Raw genomic sequence first — 21,567 nt, 5'->3', positions numbered from 1 at the left:
GGTGTCTGTGACGTCCGAGCGGGTCCAGCGCTGGGTGAGTGAGCGGGCTAAAGGAGCCTCCACTGCTCACGTGTGGGTGGGTCTGCTCCACTCCTACGGTGTGGGCTGGTACTGGGTCTGTGGACAGACCGTCTGCTACAGCAACTGGATCCCAGGACAAGAGCAAGTGGAGTCCTTCCATCAAGGAGTCGGGGCAGTGGAGTCTGGAGGAGGGCAGTGGGTCAGCAACCTGACTAAGACTTACCAACTCAACTTCATCTGCACCACTGAGGGTGAGTCTGTTTTTGCTCATTATGGACGTGTGTGTGTGTGTGTGTGGGGGGGGGACATTGCAGTTGAGGGGTAACACAAGCCTTTATGAGAGCAGCAGTTGAGGGGTAACACAGGGGGGGGGGGGGGGGGTGTTCTGGACCGAAATAGAATTTAACTTCAGCAATTGTGTATGTGTGTGTGTGTGTGTGTGTGTGTGTGTGTGTGTGTGTGTGTGTGTGTGTGTGTGTGTGTGTGTGTGTCATGTCCTCTTACAGATGGTTGTGACTGAATCCTCCTCAGTCCAGAGCAGGCTTGGAGAAACTCCTGTGGGTCCTCCAGCTCCGAACCATCTTCATCTTCATCTTCATCTTCACCACTCATTTAATCATAAGCAACTTTACAATACAAAACATTATGTCACTATTGACATTATATTTCCTCTTCCGGTGTACTAATAAGTGAAGCAACTGATACAGTTCAATTCTACAATTTGTTTGTTAACCATAATGTTATGTTTTGACACAATTCTTTGTTTCAGAATTAAGTATAGAATTCTGCGCAGAATTCCCCGTATAGAATGTTTTCTGTTCCTGACCTGAGAAGTACTTGGCTGATAAGCATGTTTAACCTTTCTAGTCCACTGTGTTAAATGTACAAATGGGCTAATATAATAACTCCTAATAAAAACGACTTTGTTCAGTTGGGTTGATTTACTTTTCTAACTCGACATGTGAATGTACAAATGAGCTACTATGCTAACTCTTAATAAACACTCTTTGATCCGCATGCTGTGTGCAAGTGAGTGTGAGGTGTGTTTGTGTTGGGGGGGGGGGGGGGGGTCAGGCATTGCAGTTGAGGGGTAACACAAACCTATATGAGAGCAGCAGTTGAGGGCTCATCATGGGTGGAGAGTAAGACCCAGTAATCACTATATATGCATACATTAGTGACCTGAATTTGATGAAGGCAACGAAGTGCAACGGATGCCAGCTAGCTTGGCTGTGTGTGTGGAACGTTGGTAAACCTCACTCTCCGATGCCTCCAGAGTGCTGCTGGCATGAAAGCTAGCCTGGGCTTGTAGTTCGGCTTTTAGTTTGGTTGTTAGCACGCTCAACTCCCAATCCGTGGTGCATGCTGCGGTTCACAGGTTCGAGTCCGGGCGTGTGCACGGCTGAACCGTGCTGGTTCAACACAACGCAGGTTACATGAGGGTAGTCAGTGGAGCTCCATGAACAGCAGGGTAACATGTGCCCTTCTTGGTTGACTAGCGTTGACTGAAATGTACAAATGAGCTACTATGCTAACTCTTAATAAACATACTTTGATCAGCATGATGTGCACAGGTGTGTGTGAGAACTGTGTGTGTGTGTGTGTGTGCGTGAGCGTGTGCGTGTGCATGTTAGTGCATTTGTACGTGATTTGGTTATACATTCTGAGCTTGTTCTGTGAACAGAGCTTCTGCTGTTGACATCTGCCTTTGAGGCATGTCTCCATGCAAATATAGAATTCTGCAGAAAAGAGACAGAATTTAACAGTCGTTTCATATCTCATAAATTGGGAAATTAACAAAAACTCAATCAATATCAATATCAAGTCCATATCTCCTCGGCTTTATCAAAGTCTTAGTGTTCCTACACTGGATGCAGATTCACAACTTTGACTTATACAGTATATGTATAACTTATTAGTACATGCATACAGGATCACAGTCACCTCTAAATGTCCGTGTGAAGTGGAGGAAGTGCGCTGGGTAATTACAGTAACTGTCTGTGAATGAGAGTGCTGTATGTGAGATCTGCCTGAGGTAGTTTGGGGCATTAACAGGAAGGAACGGGGTGGACACGGGGGCAGAAGGCAGCAGAGGACGGCAGAGACGACATCAGGTAGGTCATGCTCAGGAGATGCATGTGGACCCTTTAGAGACAACCATCCGTTATAAAGGAGGTTATAAATAACCCAAATACAACCTGTCTGTTTATCTTTTCTCATAGATTGTCAGACTTCATTAATTATGTAAAAAAAACAAAACAAAAAAAACATCATATAATATCTGCACAAAACACACGTTTATGCACAGAGTATGTTAGAGGGAGATTGTTTTTCTGTTTTGTTCCAGTCATGGCTCACTTGGGATGCTTCCTCCTGCTCTCCCTAGGTACAGTACATGCACATATGTGTGTGTGTGTGTGTGTGTGTGTGTGTGTGTGTGTGTGTGTGTGTGTGTGTATGTATTTGGCTGTTTTGTGCTAAGGAGACTGCACCGTGATATGAGTGTTTGTGCTGTGTTGTTTGTGTGCGTGTCCTCTCTCTCTCTTTCTCTGTGTGTGTGTGTGTGTGTGTGTGTTTGTGTGTGTTCTGTACAGCACCTCCACATTTATTGGCACCCTTAAAGAGTGAAGAGTGATGGTATGGACACACTCGCACTCACGCACGAACACACACACAAGGAGTAAACATTACCATCTACAGGGGGTCTCCTTAAGCCCAAAAGTTAGAGGGGGTTCAGGGTAGCCTAGAAATCTAGACGCCCCTAGCGGCAGCAATGTGGGTCTGGCTCGTCAGGGTAGGTTCAGGGGTGTCACTCCCAGGACATGTATTTAATACCGTTATGTAAATGTACTACGCACATTCAGTCAGTGATTAGGGTCTGTACTTTGATTAAGACACGCTTGCATAGTCTGTCTACTAAACATTCCTCACCCGTTATCCAGACATGCATGAAAACATTTGAAAACAAAGGTTATTTTGAGAATGATGACTTTCTCTTCAGCATTGTCCTAACCGTTAAAACGAGGCAGATATGACATTGAAACAATGTTTACAGAGATACACCTCAACACCATGTCCTAACTAGATGTGACGCGGTACAACATATGACCTTCAGAACGAAAACCAATGGCGACATGCTATCCATGTGGGGCTACATGCCCACCAAGTTTCGCGCACCCCGGTCTTTTAGTCTCCCGGGAATCCTTGACAGCAATTTGGCCCGCATGCTGCGCGGCGGTCATAATAAGATGTAAGATGTAAAATGTAAGGAAAACACTGAATGGCCTGACTCTTTATAAGCTATAACAACTATGTTGTTTGTGTGCGTGTTTGTGTGCATATGTCATAACATTATGATGTTAGTTGTGATTATAAGCGAAAGCGAAAATATTTTTTATTCACTTTAAGAATTCAGGTGTCCCGATCAATAGCGGTCAATACTGGAATGCATAAAACATGTACAGTATGTGAATGGTGTGTGTGTGTGTGTGTGTGTGTCTCTCGGTGTGTGTACTCCTCTCTGCTCTCAGGTCTGGTCAGTCTCTCCTCCTCTGTGGCACGTCAGTTCCATGTGGTGAAGGAACAAAAGAACTGGACAGAAGCTCAGCAGTACTGCAGAGAGGAGTTCACTGACCTCGCCACCATAGACGACATGACAGAGATGGAGAAGGTGAACAGCCTGATCCGTGAAGCAGCTGCTGGAAGAGCTTGGATTGGGCTGAAGAAGGGAAACAGTTCTAAGTGGCAGTGGTCCCTGACTGACAGGGCTTTCTACAGAGATACTGAAACAGAGTTCAGGAACTGGGATGCTCAAAGTGGTCAACCAGATGACGCTGAGCAAGACAACTGTGTCTCCATGGGAGCATATGGAAAATGGTATGACTTCCTTCGTAGCCAGTATAAACCCTTCATCTGCTATGATGGTGAGAAGACTATTCATTCACTCAGAAATACATTCATTTAAACTGTGCAGATCTTTTCGTAAACTCATACTAGTTCAGACTGTAAAGCTGTGCCGATTCCCAGTTAACCATGACCCATGAATTACCACAGCAGGAGACTCCACACAGCCCTATGTGATGATTAATTTGTGGAATAACTGGGCAGATGCTCAGAGATACTGCAGAGAGAAACACACAGACCTGGCCAGTGTGAGGAATCAGGCAGAGAACGCCAAAATAAATAAAGTTAGAGGAATTCATGGTGCCTGGATCGGCCTGTGCAGAGATGGCTGGGAGTGGTCAGATGGCAGCAGTTCCTCATTCCGCCACTGGGACACTGGAGAACCCAATAATAAAGATGGGGAGGAGTTCTGTGCTGAAATAATTAAAACTTTTTCCGGTGCTAGATGGAATGATATGCGCTGTGACTATCGTAGTCACTTCATCTGCTATGAAGGTGAGTTGCTGTCCCTTCTCTCTGCTTGATGGGGGTTCAGACACAAACAACAACATGCTCCTGAGCAGATGTGCTAATGACCTAAAGATGGAGGAGTGGCCTGCTGTCTCAGAGCCTAGTGGATTTATCTCTGTAATAGTAGCTCCTAATCTCTGTGATGGTACAAGGCAAGGCTAGTTCATTTATATAGCCCAATTCGTACACAGAAAGTTAACCAAACGTGCTTAACAAATCACATAAAAATAGCAAATATTAAGATAATGAAATAACTAAAATAATTCAAACAAACAAATAAGAAAAAGATAAGATAAGAAAGAAAATAAACAAAGCAAAGAGGCTAAGATACTGGAACACAGGTGCAAAAATGGGTTAGTGAAAGGCAACAGCGAATAGTTTGGTTTTTAATCTGGATTTGAAAATGGAGGTGGTGGGAGAGGTCTTGATGTCTAGTGGAAGGAGATCAGACGGGCCGCATAGCAGCTGAAAGCAGCTTCCCCTTTGCCTTGTGCCAGCAGTGGGTTGAACAAGTCGGTGCTGTTCTGCCGATCTAAGAGCTCTAGCGGAGCTGTGCTTTTTGAGCAGGTCAATTAAACATAAAGATCCTTGACCATTTTAGTGATTTAAAAACCTAGAAGAGCTTTAAAATGTATTCAGTAGGTCACAGGAAGCCAGTGTAGTGATTTTAAAACTGTTGTAATATCTATTTTCTTGGTTCTAGTCAGCATCCAGAGACCCGTAAATAGACCATTACAATAGTCTACTCTGCTGGAAATGAAAGCATAAATATGTTTTTCTTGTTCTCCTGGTGAAATGAAACTTTTCAGCTTTGCGATATTTTTTAAATAATAAAAGGCAGATTTTGTGATTGACTTCATGTGGCTATTGAAAGCTGGGTGACACACATCCCCCACCACACACACAAGCGAAAATTAACAGACAGAGAAGCACACATAAAAGCAAGCGCACACACAAACATGCACACACACATAAACACACACACACACACACACACTCCCAAGTGAACATTGCTCATCCAGCTACACTGGCTATTGTTGGCCACCTGCATCAAATTCAAGACTCTAACGCTTGCCTACAAAGTACTCTCCGGCTCTGCCCCCACCTACAGTATTTGAATGCCCTCATACAGGCATATGCTACCACACGACCACTGCGCTCCTCAGCCGAGCGACGTCTAGCTCTTCCGCCAGCACGCGCAGGCCAATCCAAACTTTTCTCATCTGTTGTCCCTCGTTGGTGGAACGCACTACCTGTTCCTACTAGAGTAGGAACATCCCTCACCATCTTCAAAAAATGTCTGAAAACCCAGCTCTTCAGAGAACATCTCCTCTCATAGCACTACTACAGACAATTGCACTCATTGATGCACTTCTTGTGGTTTTTAGTTTGTTGTTAGAATTGCTCTTAAAAGCTTAAACATTTTATCATGTTGTAAGTCGCTTTGGTTAAAAAGCGTCAGCCAAATGTTATGTAATTTAATGTAATGTATCATACACACACAGAGACACATAAAACACACACAAACGCAGGCAAGCAGATGCGCGCACACACACACACACACACACACAGACACACACACACACACACATCCCTTTACCCCACACAGACAGAGAAGAACACATTCACAAAAGCACGCGCACACATGCACACACAAATTTACATACGTGAAAGTTGCAGCAGGGGATGGAGTAGGAGATGGAAACAAATTGAGCATGATTCATTGTCGTGGAGAGAATGTGCAGGACTTGACGGCGGTCATATTTTGTACCACTTTGCGGTACATCTAGTTGAGCAATCCATCTGTATATTCAGTAATAACTATGGACATAATGTATGTACACAATGCATTCTTTTACTCCAAAGCATATCTGCAACATTTCTACCATCATATGAAGTCAAATGTGTGTATTGAATTTATTTTATAGACCATGCGCCACAGGATCAGCTGCTGAATGACCTGGCTGAACTGGATGAAGAAAATAAGAAACTGAATAATGGCATAAAAGGTTATTCTTTTCATTTGTACAGTGTGTGTATGTTTAAGCATATGTAACGGGTGCTAGCTGGTTAGCTATGCTGTGGAACGTTAGTAAACCTCACTCCCCGACGCTTCAAGAGCGCTGCTGGCATGAAAGCTAGTAGCCTGGGCTTTTAGCTGGATTGTTAGCGCGCTCGACTCCCGATCCGAGGTGCTGCTGTCTCGCGGGTTCGAGTCCGGGCGTGTGCAGGGCTGGACCGCGGTGGTTCCACACAACGCAGGTTACACATACGTCTAGAAACTGCACAGTGGGTCACTGTCAAAGATTTTTCACTGTGTCTACTGCTGTCCACAACATAATTTTAAAACCTTAAACCTACTGCCCTCGACAGTTAAGTCCCCTGGACGAGGTAAGAGGGGGTGAGATTTCCTATGAAATGGGACATCACTAGGCTACAGTATATGCAAATTGGTTTAGTAAACATAGCCAATTTGGTCATTAGCTCACTAAATTTGTAGGGTTGATTTTAACAGGAACATAGCACTATCCCTTGCTCCCTACAGTAATGGGACACCCTAACCCTAAATGGGAACGCACAAAACCTAGGGTTAGGGCAAAAATCTAGGGGAAGATGAGAATTGGGACAGGCCCAGTGTCTTCCTAGTTAATCCAAATAATCTTTGACAGTATGTGTGTGTTGCTCTGTGCAGATCCCAAAGAGGTGAAGAGGCAGATTGTGAGAGTGGAGGTAACTTCTCAGGTGAACATCAATGACCCTGCCGTGCTGCAGGCCTTCCTACAGCAGGTGAGTCCAGACCACTGATCTATAAAGAATAGCAGTGGTCCAGACCCCTACCAGCAAGTCTGTACTGGGACCATTTGAGAGGTGAGAGCTGGTTCTGAATGACTTGGGTTCTGTTCTCCAGATTCAGCAGAGACTGAGGGACAGTGGAATGCCAGCAGGTGCCAAACTGACCTGGATGAGGCAACCGGATGGAAAGATCTTCAAAGAGATGAAGGAGAAGAAAGTAGAGGGGAAGAAGAGGATGAAGAGAACTGAGTTCTAAACACTCTGCTGTTGTTCGCGTGACGTATGAAGTGTGTAAACTGGGAGATGTACACACTGACGGCACACACAGGGCAGTAAACAATGCCCAGCATGTCCAGTTTGTTCTTTGAAAGACAACAAGTCTCACCTGTTAGAATCCTGGTCGATCATTTGTGTTTTGTTTCACTTCCTTTGTGTCCACCATAATGACACCCCTACAGAATCTCTTCAACTCATCTAGTTATAAATATGTCCAACTGAAAGAAGGAATAATAGACTTTTCACAGACAGATTTTGGTTTGTTGTGTTCTGTTTGTTATTTTTCAATTTCTGACTTCTCTTCCATTAACTGACTGGTGGTGATGGCTTTGCTACATTAACATTTAATATATTAGGTAATTGTGATATCCTTAGGGTGCTGAGGAATCACCACACATTGATGTTCTCCAACGAATGTATTTATTTAATACTCAGGAACACGCATACACAAAAGCTGCTGCAGCTTCCAACTCTGGCTTCTCACTCTGCTACTTGCTTCCTAACTAGCATGTCTCACACCATAGAACGTTAGCTCCCTCTAGAGGATATTGTGATGCATGCTTACGCATTCACTTTACTACATTCCCTCCCCTCAGAAAAAAACTAGTATAGACTATGCACAAGTTCTTTGTATTCACAATAAAACCTTAACTGCCCTAACTTATGCAATTGATTAACACTCAATAACACATGTCACATTTTTTTTTTTTTTTGTAATAAAATATATTAAACTCATGAACATATAAGCTAGGGATTTGGGTGGACTACCTCATCCCAGTGAGATTCCAGGACGCATTCTTGTCCTGTGGCAGGGGAACTCACTACTAAGCTAGGTAAAGTCTTTGGTAACACTTTATAATAAGGGTACATGAATTCTCATGAACTAATGGATGAATTAATGCATGAATTTTGCATTAGTTAATCCATTAATATATCATGAATCATTATGACTTGACATGAATTCACTGATTGTCATTAATGAATTAATACATAAATAACTCATCATCTTAAGCATTAAGTACGGTTGGCACATCATCATGAATCATGATTAATTAAGCATGATCATGATGACTTTTTGTCAGACAAAATCTTGGACATCACCGTCATGGAGAAAAAAGAAAAGTAATTACACATGAATTCATGTTAACCAAATGTCATGAATTATCATGAGTTAATTCATTAACTCATGCATTAATTATACATGAAAATCTCATTAATAAACATGAATTAATAGTATGTCATTAATGACATCAGGTATGGACAACAAATTCATCTTGAGCATTAGGTATGTGGGTAAATCATTATGAATAGTGATCAATTACACATGATCATGGTGATTTCTAGGTTTTTTAAATGTGCTCCAAGGGGTAAGTAAACTATACATTAACTCATCATGAACTAATTAAGACCATTTTCAGAGAATATCGAAGAATCCACTTCTTTCGTCAGTGATAAAGAAGGGTCCATTTACCACTTTAGGTGAGGGGCCACAAACATGATGAACTCATGAGTAATTCATCATTAATTAATGTAAATTGACCATTTTTGCATGACTTCAAACTTCATGCATTTAAAGCACCACCTGTTCATCACTTTATCTGAGGGGCCACAGACATGATTAACTAATGAAAAGATAATGCTTAGCTAATGAGGACATGCCTATATTTGAACGATGTGGATTCTTCGATATTCTCTGAAAATGGTCTTAATTAGTTCATGATGAGTTAATGTATAGTTTACTTACCCCTTGGAGCACATTTCAAATACCTAGAAATCACCATGATCATGTGTAATTGATCATTATTCATAATGATTTACCCACTACCTAATGCTCAAGATGAATTTGTTGTCCATACCTGATGTCATTAATGACATACTATTAATTCATGTTTATTAATGAGATTTTCATGTATAATTAATGCATGAGTTAATGAATTAACTCATGATAATTCATGACATTTAGTTAACATGAATTCATGTGTAATTACTTTTCTTTTTTCTCCATGACGGTGATTTTGTCTGACAAAAAGTCATCATGATCATGCTTAATTAATCATGATTCATGATGATGTGCCAACCGTACTTAATGCTTAAGATGATGAGTTATTTATGTATTAATTCATTAATGACAATCAGTGAATTCATGTTAAGTCATAATGATTCATGATATATTAATGAATTAACTAATGCGTAATTCATGCATTAATTCATGCATTAGTTCATGAGAATTCATGTACCCTTATTATAAAGTGTTACCAAGTCTTTTAAGTACTCTGGAGTCTTCCTATCTCGCTGAGACCTTCTCACTGCTGGCTGTTCCTCAGCAGGGAGTGACTCAGTCAGTTCCTCTGATGCTTCTGCCGTCGTGCCGTCACCTGCCTCAGCGTAGACAGGTGTCTCAGGAATGGTGGGTGGTTCCTGGTCATCCATTCTTGAAGTGTGTGACACTTCAGGTGTCACTGGTGTTACAGCACTTCTACTACGGACCTGGTCGATGTGTCGTCTCACCACCTGTCCATTTCCTAGTGCGACCCTGCATGATACTGGACCAGTCTTCTCCGTTACTGCCCCCGGTATCCAGGTCGGCCCTGCACTGTAGTTACGTGTGAAGACTAAGTCTCCTTCTTCCAGTGATCTTGCTCTAGCATGCATATCATGATATTGTTTTTGCTTCTCCTGCTTCCCCTGCACTCTATTCCGGAAGTCCGGATGTATTAAATCTAGAGCTGATCTCAGCTTTCTACCGCACAATAACTCTGCTGGTGATTTGCCTGTTGTAGATTGAGGAGTTATTCGGTAGCTGAACAGTGCTCTGGCCATTTTAGTTTCAATGGAATCTCCTGTGCTCTTTTCAATGATAGACTTGAAGGTCTGAACTGCCCTTTCGGCTAAGCCATTTGAAGCAGGATGATATGGGGCTGTTGTGATGTGACGTATGCCATTCTTTTCTACAAATTCCTGAAACTCTTCACTGGTAAAGCAACTGCCGTTGTCTGACACTATAATCTCCGGTAGGCCATGTTGACTAAAACTCTGTCTCAGGCACTCAATAGTGACAGCCGACGTCGATCTACTCACCGCATGTGCTTCAATCCACTTTGAGTACGCGTCCACCAGAATCAGGAACATTTTTCCTTTCCATGGACCAGCATAATCAATGTGGATTCTTCTCCATGGCTTGTCTGGAACTTCCCACGGATGTAATGGGGCCACTGGAGGACTGTTTCTATTTTCCTGGCATGTCACACACTCCTTCACCAGCGCCTCTGCATCCATATTTGGCCACCACATGTAGCTACGTGCCAAACCTTTCATCCGTGTAATGCCTGGGTGGGTCTGGTGGAGCTGCCTCAGCAGAGCATTGCGCCCCGGTGGAGGAACCACTACTCGCCCTCCCCACAACACACAACCTTCCTGGGTTCTGAGCTCCTCTTGACGCCGGGTGTATGGTGTGAATGCCGGATCTTCCACCTTCTTTGGCCAACCTCTTAGAATGAATTCCCTTACTCTTGCCAGCAGCGGATCTTTGTCAGTCCATTTCTTTATCTGCTGCGCCTTAATCAGAGGTGTTTCACTGTCTTCCAACAACAATACTCTCTCCTCCTCTCCAGGTGTTTCATTTTCTTTCATCTCCAGTGGCAGTCTACTCAGAGCGTCTGCATTTGTGTGGTCTCTGCCTACCTTGTAGATAATGGTGTACTCATAAGCTCCTAATGTGACTGCCCACCTCTGGATCCGAGGAGATGTCATCTGGGGTATGGCTCTCATTTCGCTGAATAGCGAAATTAGTGGCTTATGATCGGTTACGATGGTGAAGTTTCTCCCATACAAATACTTGTGGAATTTCTTCACTCCAAAGACTACGGCCAGTCCCTCCTTGTCTAGCTGTGAGTAATTTTTCTCAGCGGCATTGAGAGTCCTTGAAACAAACCCTATTGGTCTGTCCAAGCCATCTGGCATTTGATGGGAAAGTACTGCCCCCACCCCATAGGGCGAGGCATCACACGCCAAGATGAGGGGTTTGTTTGAATCATAGTGAACTAACACACTACAGGATTGAAGAAGCACTTTTGATTCTGTGAATGCCTCCTGCTGTTTTGAACCCCATGACCATTTTTCCTCCTTTTTTAAAAGGGCATGTAGCGGAGCCAGTAGTGTGGATAGTTTCGGGAGGAATCTGTGGTAGTAATTAGTGTTGCTTTCGTCAACGAAAATTATGACTAAATATCGTCGTCAACGAACTTTTTTCACGTGACTATAACGAGACGAGACGCAACGTAAATGCTGGCCATGTGACGATGACTATAATTAAATTTATAAGGCAATATCGTTGACGAATAAAAACGAGACTAAATGTGGTTTACAAAATAAAAACCATGCTAACATCTCTCTTCATTTTCGAAGACCAGAAGGACAGGAATGTTATAACATTATTTTGTGTCGTTTAGTCGTGTTATTATTTTGCAGTATTTCTGTTTCCTGCGTCTCACTTCAGGGGCGCATCAGGTTGCATGATTATCATACCAGAAGACCAGCGTTTCTCGCGTGGGCCTGTTGGTCATATCCGGTGCTTCTGTCACTCATCTGATAATATTTGATCATGTAGCAAAGGAGCGGTAGATGTATAGCCTATCATTATCGCTAATAGAAGCTAAGAAATATAGGCTACGTTCAGTCCGTTAGATTGGCAACTCTCTCAGTTCAACTTGGCAAGGCTACTTATCTCACCTCCGCATGTAGATCTAATTCAGATGAAAATGTTAACAGGCAACTGCAGATTTGATTAGTGTGTAGCCTAAGCTTTTGTCCAGCTGATGCTGGCGCTGTCATATTGCCTACAATAGGCTAATAACATTATTCCACCGATCAGCAACGAAGTTCTAATCATAGACACATTTTTAATGGAACCTTGGCTTAGTAGGCTATCTGTTGTGTGTGAATTGCAAGAACACAAGTGCGCGTGTGTCGTTTATTTAAACGGTAGAAAAACTGAATTAAAGACGGTGCTGTTCATCAACAAAATCAGCATGGAGTTAAAACGTAATTTAAAGTCCCACGCATTTAAAGGGGCAGCGACCACTTAAGGCATAGGCCTGTAGCCTACCAAAACTGAGTGATGAACGTGAAATGCGTTTTATAGGCTACAAAACACTGCATTAAGATGACAACTGTGTGTAACCACGCTTAGGCTACCTAGTTAATGGTGAAATAGCATCCACATTTACAGCATTCAATAACCTAAGGACAACTTGATCTTAAGTTAAATTGTTCTCAGAAAAGGAACAGCAGGTCTACAGAATATTCCAAATAGTCCTTTCATGGTGACAGGGGGAGACCAAACTCTGTGTAACATACCTGATTCCACTGTCAATGTTCAGTGCCTATGTAACCTGTAATATTTGTAATTTTTTAATCCATGAAAATTAACCAAAATGTATCATTTCCTATTAAAGGGGTAGTTCAGAATTTTGGACATAGGACCTAATTCCAGGTTAGCCAGTGTGATATTTATCAGTGGAGACCGTTATCTGCACATTTCATCCAGTCCTATAGTTTCAGAGTTCGCTGGTGCTATAGTGCCTGCCACTAAAAACAGTCTTACCCAGTCTATGGAGGAACAACCCCTTAAAATAGAATTGCATTAATAAAAAGATGCTAAAATCCAATTTTCATTGACTAAAACAAGACTAAAAGTCATTCGTTTTCGTCAACTAAAACTAGACGAAAATAAGACTGAAATGCTCATACTTTTAGTCGACTAAAACTTGACTAGACTAAAAGAGTATGAACGTGACTAAAACTGATAAAAACTATAATGACAGCTTGACACAAAGACTAGACTAAAACTAAAACCAAAACAGGCCGCCAAAAACAACACTAGTAGTAATTCAACAACCCTAGGTAAGCTTTCAATTCACTGACATTTTTTGGTTCAGGGGCTTGGGCTATAGCATCTACTTTTTCTGTCAGAGGATGCAACCCACTGGCGTTTATTTTGTGGCATAGGAATGCCACTTCTCTACCCATGAACTCACACTTGCTTCTTCTCAATCTTAGTCCGCTCTTCTCCAATCTGCAGAGAACTTCTTCCAGGTTTTCCAGATGCTTTTGTTCATTTTCACCTGTAATTAAGATGTCGTCCAAATAAATGGCCACCTTTGGAATGCCACCTAAGATGCCCTCCATGGTTCTCTGAAAAATTGCTGGACTGGAGGCTACTCCGAAAGGTAGACGGGTATATTCGAACAGGCCCTTATGTGTGTTAATGGTTACATACTTCCTGGATTCTTCCTCCAGAACGACCTGTTGATAGGCATGACTCATGTCTAATTTTGTGAAGTGTTGCCCCCCATTTAACTGTGCAAACAGGTCCTCAACCCTAGGGATTGGATACTGGTCTACCCGCGATGCGCGGTTAACAGTGAGTTTATAATCCCCACAAATTCTAATTGACCCATCTGGTTTTCTGACTGGGACAATCGGCGCCGCCCACTCTGCAAACTGCACTGGTTCTATGATCTTGTTGTCCTGCAGCCTCTGTATCTCTCTCTCTACTAATGGCTTGACAGCGTATGGCACCGGTCGTGGTTTACAGAATCTTGGCTGTGCTTCCCTATCCACATTGATCTTCGCTGTGACGCCTTTCAGTTGTCCTAACCCTTCTTTAAACACTTCTGAGTGTCTTTCAAGCATCTTTTCTAGCTGTAATGGCGGTGCTGATTCCACTCTGTTTATCAGCTGCTCTGCCATGGCCAGCTCCTGTAGCCAGCTTCGCCCTAGCAGGTTTGGTCCTTCACCCTCAACTACTACCATCGGCAATGTCTTTTCTGTTCTGTCAGTCTGCACTCTCACATTGGCCATGCCCAGCACTCCAAGCCTCTCTCCCGTATATGTTTTTAATTTTATCGAGCAGGGTTTCAGTTCTGACATTTCTGTTTTCTTCCACAACTGCATGTATTGCTTTTTGCTTACTATGGTCACCCCACAGCCTGTGTCAATTTCCAATGTTACCTTCACTCCATTGATGTTTACTGCGCGAGTGATGGGAGCCACTTTGGATAATTCTTGTGACACGCTATATATAGTGTAAGTGCTAATGTCCTCCGTGTCACTCTCTTCCTCCCCTCGTAGCAGATGCGTCCGCCGTGCTCTGTCAAAACCTCTGCTGTCACCTTTCTGAGCCTTGTATGTTGCTTTCTGTATATTTTGCCTTCCCGCCTTGGATCTGCAGACCTTCTTAATATGTCCCCGCTTACCACAGTTGTGGCAGAGTTCTGTAGCAAACTTGCATTCCGCCGCCGTGTGCTGCCCGTCGCATCGGTAACAACAGGGGACTTTACGTGTAGTGTCAGCAGACAACTTGTGGACCGTTGCTTGAGCCCCGTGTGCATTTTGAGTTAAATCCTCTGCTAACTTCCCTTGCAGATCTTTCACATCCTTTGAAGCTGATTCCATCGCTTGGCATAACTTCAGGGCCTTATCGAATGTCAGGTCTACTTCAGACAGCAGCCTCCGTTGCATTCTATCGTCGTTCACTCCGCACACTAATCTATCTCTCAGCATTTGCGGCAGTGTAGCCCCGTAATCACAGTGTTGAGACAACTTCTTCAACTCAGCCACAAAGACCCCAATAGACTCAGTGCTCTTCCGTATGCGTGAATTAAATTTAAACCTTTGCACAATTTCACTCGGTTTAGGGTTGAAATGAGCCTTAAAGGGATAATCTGGAGTGAAATGCATTTTAGATCAATTTTTCGGACTATTGGGAGTACATACGTTGAGTTGACACCAAAATCATGTCATTCGGATGTATTTTGAGAAAGTTCGCGCTCACCGTTTTTAGCCAAAACTCGTTAGCCTGGAAGTGACCGGGGCGTGTCCTTTCGCCGCTACAAAACGCTATTTTTATACCTCTTCTACTGTTCCAAACAACACTACACTTACGTGGTAGTGAGTAGAGGTTCCCTAAAGCCAAACCGAAGTATCCGCACGTCTTTATGTGGTCGGATAGAGAGTCCAGAATGAATTTAATCGAGTCCGTACCTTTCCGGAAATGTTAGTAAAGTGTTGTGAAAACGTTGCTAGCTGCAACAGCGACATTTCCGGAAAGGTACTGACTCGATTAAATTCATTCTGGACTCTCTATCCGACCACATAAAGACGTGGGGATACTTCGGTTTGGCTTTAGGGACCCTCTACTCACTACCACGTAAGTGTAGTGTTGTTTGGAACAGTAGAAGAGGTATAAAAATAGCGTTTTGTAGCGGCGAAATGACATGCCCGAGTCACCTCCAGGCTAACGAGTTTTGGCTAAAAACGGTGAGCTCGAACTTTCTCAAAATACATCCGAATGACATGATTTTGGTGTCAACTCAACGTATGTACTCCCAATAGTCCAAAAAATTGATCTAAAGTGCATTTCACTCCGGATTATCCCTTTAAGGATCTGCTTGAGCTGTGCATACGTTTTGTCTTTAGGCACATGGGGGCTAACCAAACTCCGTAATAAACTATAAGTGACTGCGCCAACTCCACTTAATAAAACAGCTTTCCGTTTGTCTTCCTCTGTAATGTCATTAGCTTCGAAGAAAAAATCTAACATTTCACTATACTCTTCCCAAGACTGTGACATACAATCAAAAGGGGTCACCGTTCCTATCACTGCTGCCATTCTTCGTGGTTGTCCGCAACAATTCCAAGTTCAGATCTCACCGTTTCTCCATGGTCCCTCTGAAAGTTCTGGGTTTACTCCTCGTCGCCAATTGTGTGATATCCTTAGGGTGCTGAGGAATCACCACACATTGATGTTCTCCAACGAATGTATTTATTTAATACTCAGGAACACGCATACACAAAAGCTGCTGCAGCTTCCAACTCTGGCTTCTCACTCTGCTACTTGCTTCCTAACTAGCATGTCTCACACCATAGAACGTTAGCTCCCTCTAGAGGATATTGTGATGCATGCTTACGCATTCACTTTACTACAGTAATGTAATATATTTTTCTATTGCTTTCAGGAAACATTATGGAACATGTCGCTAATTACATAAAATCCAGCGATTGAACTCCTAAAAAGAGAGTGTAGGAAAACCGAAAGAAAATGGCGTAAATACAAACTTCAGATCCACTATGAAATCCATAAAGACATGCTCCACACATGTAACTCTGAAATAGGCAAAGCAAGACAATCTTTCTTTTCTAACATCATAATAATAGTTCAAATAACACTCATGTTTTATTTTCCACTGTCGATAGATTAACAAATCTTCCCTCACAATTAGAGCCTGCACTTACTGTAAACATTCTTCTTGAATGTATTGTGTTTGTTTGTTAACAGTAATATTTTGACAGCAGAAAAGTACAGTGGACTTTGTTAAGTATGGAATTCTGTGCTGAATGTTTGCTCTTCCTGTCCTGCTGTATGGGTGTGCCTGATAAGTATGAATAACCTTTCTAATCCAAAATGTTAAATGTACAAATGGGCTATTGTGCGGACTCGATATATAAACAATAAATAATATAAATAATAAACACGACTTTGATCAATTTGACGGTTGTCTTTATTCTTGTACATTTGAGAAACAGCCTGACCAGCTTACATATAGACATCATTCATTTACGAAAACTTCACAACAAGTTTGGCAAATTAACATACATGTGTGATAGTTCCCAAAATAATGGAACTACCTCATACTGTAGGTGTTCAAATAACATATGTTAAAGGGATAATCCGGAGTGAAATGCACTTTAGATCAATTTAATCGAGTCAGTACCTTCCGGAAATGTCGCGGCGGCAGCTGCGCAACGCTTCAACAACACTTTACTAACATTTCCGGAAAGGTACTGACTCGATTAAATTCATTCTGGACTCTCTATCCGACCACATAAAGACGTGGGGATACTTCGGTTTGGCTTTAGGGACCCTCTACTCACTACCACGTAAATGTAGTGTTGTTTGGAACAGTAGAAGAGGTATAAAAATAGCGTTTTGTAGTGGCGAAAGGACCTGCCCCGGTCACTTACAGGCTAACGAGTTTTGGCTAAAAACGGTGAACTCGAACTTTCTCAAAATACATCCGAATGACATGATTTTGGTGTCAACTCAACGTATGTACTCCCAATAGTCCGAAAAATTGATCTAAAGTGCATTTCACTCCGGATTATCCCTTTAATAGTCGTTCTAAATGATGTAGGACAATGGCAAATTAAACCAAGCAGTGGAATAAATGTGAACATCTTCTCACAAGCTCAAAATATTAATGCCGCTAAATTGACTCGATACAAGTGTTTTGGGCTGTGTATGTATATTTATGAGAGTGAGGTTACCTGTATGTGTGTATGCTTACATTCGGGAGTGTGAGAGCACATGCATGTGTGTATGCTAACATGTTGGTGCAATTTCACGATTTGGTTATACAGTGGGGAGAATAAGTATTTATTTGTGTTGATTTGTGTTGTTTGAGGTAAAAACTCTGGAAGAGTTCTTGAACAAACCTTAAGCAAACTTGACTTTCAACTTTTTCATAGTATTTCATTTTTTTATATTTCGTTTTTACATTTTGTAGGCTATGCTACTTAGAAATGTTATTGGCTATTTTAAAAGCCTGACCCGACGGGAGGGGAAGGACATGGGCGGCGCCAGGATAATTTTGTTGGTGTAGCTAAAGCCTACCTTACACTGACAAGATTTGGGAAAGATTCTTGAAAGATTGTAGTCTTTTAACTAATGCCCCTCATTCAGACTTTACTCAAAAGACTACAGTCTTTCAAGAATCTTTCCCAAATCTTGTCAGTGTAAGGTAGGCTTAAGCTGTTGCTGTGATACAGACAGGTGTTGCTGCCACCCCCCCCCCCCCAAAAAAAAAAATAGGAAAGAAAAAAAATGTGGCTTACAAATGGCTTAGAAATCATGATGAGAAGGTAGTCCAGACCTATACAACAATTAACTTCATCCACCTTCATTTCATGACACCCAGTCCTGACCTCAGTGCACCCAACACAACAGCAGCGGCAGCACAGTAAACCAGAAAACGTCACGTCACGTAACGACAGAAGGGGGAAGAATAGAACACTGCTGTCGAATTTGCAACAAATTATCCCGACTCCTTAGTTAGTAACACTATTGCAGTTGTGGCTGCTGGCCGTGGAACCTTTTTGGAACCTCATAAAAACTCTGGGGCGATTTTCATATTTTGTTTTAAGGCACAGAGGTCCGGGGCTATCTCCAAGACATCCGCGACATTCACCCACATTAAAAAAAACTCGAGCCAACTTGATGTTGCTTTGGTGTTGCTTATCAAAATCTTGGTGTTGCTTTAGCTATAGCAAGCAACACCCTGGCGCCGCCCATGGGGAAGGATGAAAAATGTCGACCCAACACCGGTGTTGGATCTCGAAATCACCGGCCTGCAGTTCGGGTTTGGGCAGATAATCTAAGCTCTAAAATGAATAGGTGGATAGTTCTAATTCACTCCCCAAATTCACTTCTATTCATTTAATAGGTAATATGTTCGCGCTATAAAAAAAGCTACAGGTCTATTGTCTCTACAATTTAAGCTAACTTCTATGTGAATTCGTGATTCAGGATTGAGGATTCTGGATTGAAACACATTTTAGCAGGATGTTGGGGCAGGACTGTGGTGCACATCAGCACCCCTGTTGTTGAGGAAGGTTTGAGCACTGAGGCAGAAAGAGTGACCAGGCAGCCAAGGAGGGAGAAGATTAATGGTCATAGACTTGGGGTTAGGTGGCCAGGTGCAGCAGATGGTAGACTATGGGAGGATGTTAATAGTGATCTTGTCAGCATCCTGGGGCAGCTTAAGGGGACAGCTGAAAGTAAATTAGAGAAAATGGGAGACATTATCTATAGCTATGGTAAGGAAAGATTTGGGATTATTGAGAAAAGGGCAAAACGGCAATAGGAGGTAGTCAAATCTAGGCGCCAGAAAGAGATAGATAAACTCATTAAGGAGAGGAGGCAGCTTAAGAAGCAGTGGAGAAAAGCTACAGTCGTTGAGAAGGAAGGTATTGACATTCTACAGGCAGATGTGAGGGGGCAGTTGGCAGTGCTAGGAAGAGCAGAAAATATTAGGAAGAACAGGAAAAAGAAATCACAAGCTCGACTAGCATTCTACAAAGACCCATTTAAGTTTGTTATGTCATTATTTATAATGCAGAAAAGTGGTAGCGAGATGGTGCTTCCCGCTGATATCCCGCCTATTGGTGATGTAAGTAGCCAGTGTGATGACAGTCCACCAAGGTGGAAGGAGGTGCAAGAAGTGATTAAGCATGCAAGGGCCTCTTCAGCCCCGGGACCTAATGGAGTGCCCTACCGGCTGTATAAGAGTGCACCAGGTGTTTTGAGATTTTTGTGGCAGTTAATGAAAGTAGTTTGGAAAAAGCAGTTGTATTCCTAAGGCTTGGCGTAGGGCTGGGGGAATATTTATTCCTAAAGAAAAGGATGCAGTGGAGATTAATCAATTTAGACCAATTAGCTTACTGAATGTTGAAGGGAAGGTTTTCTTTAGTGTTGTGGCACGGAGGCTGACAAGTTATCTTGAAATGAATAAGCTAATTGATACCTCGGTGCAAAAGGCTGGAATCCCTGGCTTCTCCGGGTGCTTAGAGCATACCAGCATGATTTGGCACCAAATTCAGTTAGCAAAGCGTGAGAGGAGAGACCTGCATGTTGTGTTCTTGGATTTGGCTAATGCTTTTGGATCAGTACCGCATAGTCTGTTGTGGGAGGCCTTTGACTACTTTAGAATTCCAGGTAGCATTACGTAAAAGCCTAGTGAAAGCATACTTTCTGGATATTCAACTATGTTTTACTACTTCGGAGTACACCACAGGGTGGCAGCAGCTTGAGATAGGGATTATGGCGGGATGTACCATCTCCCCACTTGCTTTTACAATGGTTATGGAGGTCATTATTAGGGCATCAAAATGGGTGGTGAGAGATTGCAGGGAGGGCTACGCCTCCCCCAGTTAGGGCTTTCATGGACGACATGACAACTATGACGTCTACCGTCCCATGCACCAACAGGTTATTGGATAAGCTAAATAGCAATCTTCAGTGGGTAGAATGAAGGTGAAGCCTAGTAAGTCTAGGAGTCTTTCAATTGTCAAAGGGAAGGTAGTAGATAAGAAGTTTGTTATTGATAAGGAGGTGATGCCCACAGTTATGGATACGCCAGTGAAGAGTTTGGGAAGATGGTATGATGCAAGCCTTAATGATAAGGTACAGTTTTGTTCAGTTAGCCTATTAGCTTGTTTGATTTGCATTGAGTTCAATGAGCATCAAACAGGCTAATAGGCTAACTGAAGAAAACTGAACAAAACACCATGCCTATCTCTAGGTATGGTGAAGGGTGTGTGATGATGTGGGTCAATTTTAGTTCTAAAGACCAAGGGAACTTTATCAGGATGCATAGTATCCTGGATCCATGAAACACGTGGCCTTTAAAAATAAAAAACTGCCTGCCCCTATGTTAACCCTATGTTAACCCAGTGTTAAATTCCCATAGGGTTACATAAGGGTGCCAATATTTTTGACCCCAGTATTTTGGGAAGAACATTTATTTATTTATGATACATTATTCATTCACAAAGAAAATTGGTGTGTCCTTAAAGGTTGGATTTTTCCTACTTGTATTACTTAAGCCATTAAAATCAATTTCCAAAAGATGATTTTATATTCCTCTTTTTAGTCAACTTTAGCATGGGGTGCCAACAATTTCAACCATGACTGTATGTGAATGGAAGCACATTTTCCTGTTGAATTAAGAAATCTAATCAGATCAGAGGTATATTGTGTAATTTCCCCTCTGTAAACCTCTGAAAATGGCTATAAATTCGTTATGTGAAAATACATCATCACTTTTGAAGGCTTCTCATTCGAAAGGTATGTGCCACAAATTTCATCAGGTTTTTTTCCCACTCATATGGACTATAAGGTCATGTCCATGCATCAACTTTGGTTGTAATCGTTGTCAAATTGTCAGAGTATTTTGTTTTAATTGGGCTTGATTTTCAAAAAGCCCATTTTCGTCCTATCATTTCACC

The 21,567-nt window shown here is 42.3% G+C and overlaps 2 protein-coding genes across 2 annotated transcripts in view; one reads left to right on the top strand and one right to left on the bottom strand.

Moving 5' to 3' along the window:
* The window catches only part of LOC134060057 (secretory phospholipase A2 receptor-like), a 3,181-nt gene extending 2,188 nt beyond the window's left edge, over nt 1-993 (top strand). The window contains exons 4-5 of the mRNA XM_062516629.1: nt 1-272; nt 528-993. The exon at nt 1-272 is cut by the window's left edge and continues 76 nt beyond it. Coding sequence (XP_062372613.1) covers nt 1-272; nt 528-541 — 286 coding nt within the window. The 3' untranslated portion in view covers nt 542-993. The remainder of the gene's footprint in view (nt 273-527) is intronic.
* Nucleotides 994-9,842: 8,849 nt separating this feature from the next.
* LOC134059614 (uncharacterized protein K02A2.6-like) lies at nt 9,843-14,316 on the bottom strand. Its single transcript, XM_062516056.1, has 3 exons — nt 13,400-14,316; nt 10,582-11,701; nt 9,843-9,878 (listed from the first exon to the last, which is right to left on the bottom strand). The coding sequence occupies exons 1-3, from the start codon at nt 14,314-14,316 to the stop codon at nt 9,843-9,845; spliced, it is 2,073 nt and encodes a 690-aa protein (XP_062372040.1).
* Nucleotides 14,317-21,567: the final 7,251 nt, after the last annotated feature.

Source organism: Sardina pilchardus, chromosome 16 (assembly GCF_963854185.1).
Source record: "Sardina pilchardus chromosome 16, fSarPil1.1, whole genome shotgun sequence".
Lineage (NCBI taxonomy): Eukaryota > Metazoa > Chordata > Actinopteri > Clupeiformes > Clupeidae > Sardina > Sardina pilchardus.
The sequence above is the reverse complement of the archived record's forward strand: the minus strand, read 5'-3'. Positions and strand labels throughout refer to the sequence as shown.